Source organism: Poeciliopsis prolifica, unplaced genomic scaffold (assembly GCF_027474105.1).
Source record: "Poeciliopsis prolifica strain line A6 unplaced genomic scaffold, Auburn_PproV2 SCAFFOLD008, whole genome shotgun sequence".
NCBI lineage: Eukaryota > Metazoa > Chordata > Actinopteri > Cyprinodontiformes > Poeciliidae > Poeciliopsis > Poeciliopsis prolifica.
This window is the reverse complement of record NW_026562383.1, coordinates 178,202-183,912: the sequence shown is the minus strand read 5'-3', so window position 1 is coordinate 183,912 and position 5,711 is coordinate 178,202. Positions and strand designations below refer to the sequence as shown.

The 5,711-nt window shown below is 41.2% G+C and overlaps 1 protein-coding gene across 5 annotated transcripts; it reads left to right on the top strand.

The window, feature by feature from the left end:
- The first annotated feature begins 459 nt into the window (after positions 1–459).
- On the top strand, positions 460–2,963 carry atg10 (ATG10 autophagy related 10 homolog (S. cerevisiae)). Of its 5 annotated transcripts, none has more exons than XM_055033334.1 (7): positions 460–521; positions 814–920; positions 1,010–1,144; positions 1,224–1,401; positions 1,852–1,949; positions 2,080–2,126; positions 2,739–2,963. In XM_055033334.1, the coding sequence occupies exons 2-7, from the start codon at positions 816–818 to the stop codon at positions 2,860–2,862; spliced, it is 687 nt and encodes a 228-aa protein (XP_054889309.1). In that variant the 5' UTR covers positions 460–521; positions 814–815; the 3' UTR covers positions 2,863–2,963. The 5 variants fall into 5 exon arrangements, with proteins under 5 accessions (XP_054889309.1, XP_054889307.1, XP_054889308.1 ...); XM_055033332.1 differs by having other exon boundaries at positions 2,080–2,130; XM_055033333.1 differs by having other exon boundaries at positions 2,054–2,130.
- Positions 2,964–5,711: the final 2,748 nt, after the last annotated feature.

Here is a 5,711-nt window from a genome sequence, read left to right as displayed (position 1 = left end):
AAAGGAAGGCAAGATTTTATTATAGTATTCAAAAAAAAGTGGGGGAATGTAGAAAAGAAAATAGGAATAAAAAAGAGGAGAATATTATATCAAGGTTAAGATTTGGACATACAGGGTTAAATAGCACTTTGAAAATAATTAATAAGCATAGTACGGGGTTGTGTAATTTTTGTGGGAATTTGGAGACAGTTCAACATATTTTTATGGAATGTAATAAGTATAATCTGGAAAGAGGGGAATTAATTGAAGAGTTAAATAGCAATAAAGTTAAATTAGATATTAGAAACCTAGGTCGTCTGGGGATGTGGTTTTTAGTTACGTGTTTAGATTTCTTAGAAGTACAGGTTTAATGGGGAGATTATAGAGGCTAGACATCTGGTCCATACTCCAGTCCAGAAGGTGGCGGTAATGCACCTAAAAGTTGTTTGCCAACCGCCATTAAACAAAAAGAAGAAGAAGAAGACCTGCGGCGAATCTGGGACACTCTCCTCCTCAACAGCACCGAGTCCAGGGCTTCACAGGTCGGTACTCGCTTTGGATAAGTTTAACAAGATGTTGGAATCTAGTTTATTAGTAGAGAGGATGGTCCAAACGCTTAAACCAGAACTTTTCGACATATTTTTACAACAGCATGTAACTGCAGCTTTGTTTAATCCGTTTTGTTAGGACTGTCAGCACTGAAACTATATCTTTTGTGGTTTTAATTTGAATGCGGTTTTCTATGTGTGTGTCTGTGTGTATGTATGTATGCGTGCGTGTGTGCGTGCGTATGTGTGTGTGGCCCCTCATTCTCTCCATGTCTCGTCCTGTCAGAGATGAGCTGTAGTGTCCTGGATGAGCAGCAGTTCCGTCAGTCCTGCCAGCTGCTCCTTAAGCGCTCTGACCAGCTGGGGGATGGCTGGAGCTGGGAATCCGTTCTGGTGAGGAGGTCTGTTTGTACTTCCTCTGTCACTGCGCACACAGCTGGACAGTTAAAAGGTATTATGGGCTTTTCTTAATACCACTGCAGGGCTCAGAAGAGGGCTACCTCAAAAAGACTGTACTAAGGTCAGTTCCTAGTGACTGGGGTCCACTTCATGTCCAGAAGGGGTTTTGTTTCCACCCACAGCCACAGACCCCGTGTGACTCTACTGGACAAGAAAAGGTAAGTACTTGTTTTACTTTGAAGCATAAAGATCACAGAGTCAGACATACTGAGGTCTGTTGTGTCTGCTCTTTCACAGCAGGACCCAGCAGCCTCCACTGGTTCTGACTTCTTCAGAGCTGAAGAAGAAGAAGACGATGATGATGGAAGCTACAAAGTGACCAACTGCAGCAGCCTGATGCTTCAGTACGAGTACCACATCCTGTTCTCCTGCAGCTACGGAGCTCCTGTCCTGTATTTCAGAGCGTTCACTATGGGTTGGTCACACAGAAAGCAGCATCTTACATTCACTCTGCTTTTTAGCATTAAGTTGACATCATCACCACCACTTCACTCTTCACGACTGCACCTCTGCTGACTTTGAATCCTTCATGACTCCAGCAGCTAGATGTTAGCTCTCCTGCTAGTCTGTGCCGTCATCTGTCTGAACTCTGTTCCACCTCAGCTGGAGCCAACAAGCTAAAACTAAATCTGCACAATATTTCTGTCTGACTGCCTGCCTGGCAGAAAGCAGCACAGTCCAGGTTCTGTCTGTACACAGACTCATCACCATCCTGCATCAGAGCAGACAGAGGATTCACTTCAGGAGTTTGAAATGAGGTGCAGCTATTTGTGAACAGAAATTGGTAAATAATGTGTGTTCCAGAGGACATTTGACCTTGGATATAATTTAGTGCTCTATGTGTTTTTTACTGTTCTTGTTTCAGAGGGGAGGAGCCTGGCATTAGAGGAGATGTGGTGCACCATCCACCCAAACTACAGGCTGTGTCTTCAGAACTGCCCTCTGAATGCAATAAGTCAGCAGGTAGGAACTCCCAACCTCCTCCTGGTGCCCAAGGGTCTCGGTGAAGCTCTGCTGAACCCTCATTCTTGGTGTGTGTGTGACAGGAGCACCCCTTGCTGGGCCAGCCATTCTTTTTCTTTCACCCATGTAGAACAGAGGAGTTCATGGGACCCGTGCTGCAGGCTGCTCCAGATCAAGGCAGGTAGGGTCATGACCTGGTTCCTAGTTCTCAATCCAAGAAAAGCCCACTGCTTAAGAAGGACTAAGATGACAACATTTCGCTGATGATGCCCAGCTCTTCCTGTCCACTTTACCAAACTCCTCACTTCCTGCTCAGCTAGAATGATGAAATCCTGGTTTGCATCAAACTCCCTTAAACTTTTTAATAATAAACCAGAAAACATGATGCAAGATGTGTTTTTAATGAATCCGGTAGCTGTGTGTGTTGAATCAGATCATAAAGCTGCTTATGTTTAGGTGCATGTGGTGTCAGAGTGTTGCTTGAGCTTTCTTGATGGAGTGCAGCATATTGAAGTTGATATGCAGGAACTTCAGTCAGGATAAAATATGTTGTGTTAAAACAAAACACTTTTGCTAATGAAGTGAAGTGGGAGTTTTCAGACCTGTAAAAGGCCCTGAATTTCAGACTGACTGGTTTTAGGAACACTTAGGACTTACGATGGGATATATTTCAATATGAGGCCAAGTCATGATTAAAGAAGAAAAGCTTTCAGTTTCCTTTATAATAATGTGGTTTCATCAGTTTGACACCATGTTAACCCATTGACTTGTATGTTTCCATGCCAACAGGCCAGTGCACTATGTGCTGTCGTGGTTGAGTGTGGTGGGGCCTGTTGTGGGTCTGGATGTTCCGCTGCAGTACTGCATACCTCTCCATTCTGCCGTTTCACTCAACAGTACAAAACCGGACTGAAGCTGAACAAACACCTGCCATGTTTGTCTTGTTTTTACATGTAACTATTTCTAATACCCCAAATAATTATGCTGGTATAGTCATTAAAATGGTACAAATGAGGGTGTGTGCCTGCGTGTTTCACAAACTATACTTAATTTTCATTTTGTAAACAAAAAACTTTTGTATATTTTTTTATGAAGCATTGTTCTGGAGTTCTCTCTAGTTTTCAAATTCTGTCAGTAATCAGATTATTGTTATGGAGTTTCTTCCACATTTAGCTTAGATCTATTTTTATATAGATATTCACTGTAAGAAATTTTTAAAGAAGCCCCATATAATTTCTCTTGCATTTCAAAATAAAAAAGCAAAAGAACTGTTGGTAAAATGGGATGCATACCCACTGAGGTTTATTTCAAATGAAAAAAACTCCACATAGTTTCTAACCCAAAAAAATATATCAAAAACATATTTTGGTACTTTTTAAGTCACTCTGTCAATAAAATTAAGTGCAGTTATTCAATGCACTTACAGATGCTGGTCTTAAAATTAGAATATCATGATGAAGTTTATTTAAATCAGTAATTCTGTTCAAAAAGTAAAATTTGTATATTGTATCCATTCATTACATGCAGATGAATATATTTCAAATGTTTATTTCTTTTAGTCTTTATGATTATTACAACTAATAAAAATTCCAAATTTAGTATCTCAGAAAATTTGAATATTGTGAAAAGGTTAAATATTGAAGACCCCTGGTGCCACGCACTAATCAGATAATTAGCTCAAAATACCTGCAAAGGCTTTTAAATTGTCTCAGTCCAGTTCTGTAGGCTACGCGATCCTGGGATTGACTGCTGACTTGATAGTTGTCCAAAAGATGACCTTTGACACTTTGCACATGAGGGCAAGACACAAATGTCGTAGGTAAAGAATCAGGTTGTGCACAGAGCTCTGTGTTCATGCACAAGAGATGAAGGGAAGGAAAAGATGTAGAAAAAAGCAGACAAGCAATCAGCATAACTGCACTCTGGAGGGGATTGTGAAACAAACCCATTGAAAAATGTGGGTTAGGTTCAGAGATTGGACTGACGCTGGAGTCAGTGTTTCAGTTTTTACTATCAGAGCAAACTGGCCTCTCTTAGCACCTGAGCTAAGAGTCCATCAGTGCCGCAGACTGATGGACTCCATGTCACGCCGCATTGCTGCAGTAATCTGGGCAAAAGGGCCCCAACTCTGTACTGAGTGCTGCACATGCTCATACTTTTAATGTTCATAGTTTTCACGTGGCCAACATTTATAAAAATCCTTTTTCTGTATTGGTCTAATTTTATGAGATAAAGAATTTGTGGTTTTCATTTGTTATCAGTTTTAATCATTAAGATTGAAAAAAATAAACATTTGAAATATATCAGTCTGTGTGTAACAAATTAATATAAAATACAAGTTTCACTTTCCGACTGGAATTGCTGTCATTTCAACTTTTTAATGATATTCTAATTTTATGACCAGGACCTGCACACATTATCAAGAGCCATTCTGGAAGGTCTGAGGAGCCATTGCAGATTGCAGACCCAAACTTCAATGAAAACCCAAATACTTAGTGATATGTGATGTTTGCTGTGCCCTGAATTAGAAAATCCTCCCTAATAGGCCAACTGTAGACCAGGACAGTGATTTTAGTGTAATAGGATTCGACAGACTGGTGACCTTTCCAGGGTGACCCCGCCTCTCGCCCAGAACGCAGCTGCTGATAGACACGAGCAACTCCCGACCCCGTTAGGGACAAGGGTGATAGGGTGATCAGGAAATAAGTGGATGGATGGATGGATGGATGGATGGATGGATGGATGGATGGATGGATGGATGGATGGATGGATGGATGGATGGATGGATGGATGGATGGATGGATGGATGGATGGATGGATGGATGGATGATGGATGGATGGATGGATGGATGGATGGTGGATGGATGGATGGATGGATGGGGGGTGGGTGGGTGTGGGTGATGGATGGATGGATTTATTTATTTATGTAAAAACAGAATGTAATTTAAATGTTGGGCTGGAGAGCAGATCAACCAAACATGAAAACACTTGCTGTGAGTCATGACAACCAGCAGATGGCGGTAGAAGCTCACAGAGTTCTTTGTCCATAGCATGCAAAGAAAGGTTTAGTGGAAGGAAAGTGTGTGGTCGAAAAGAGCACAAGCAACTGTGATAACTGCAGCATCGATGGGATTGTGAAGCAAAAACCATTTGAGAGTTTGGGGAGATTCACAAGGTGCTGACTGCAGCCGCAGTGAGAAAACAAAGTGTAAAGGAAAAGAGGAGAGTTAATGCGACACTGCATTAACACAGTAACTCAAGCAAAAGGAGGCCAGACCACATGCATGTACTGTACATATACAGTACAGTATGTATATGTATATGTACAGTACAGTATGTGGATACACATTTAGTAAGTTCACAATTCAAGGCTAAAATTTCAAGATGTGTAGAAACGTGTTTTGAATGGATTACTATGAAATTAATAGATAAAATATATGAGTTTTACTTTATGAGTTGAATTACTGAAATAAACATTTTGGAGGTATTCTATTTACTCTAGATGCTTTGATTTCACTGTAATCTTCAAACAGAGGCTGGGCCAGCACCACCACTCATACTGGTGGTGCTGGTGGAGGGTGAGAGGGGATCATTGATGATGGTAGATCGTCACCTCACTCATTTAAACTTGTGAGGTCTTAGTTCCAGTTTGTCATACAGTCTGCTATTCTTCTCCAGTCGGTCAGTGACTCTGACATGACCTGCAGAAAATCTGCAAGAGATCTTTGACCGAACTGAGTGGATTTTCCTGCTGTCAGCAAG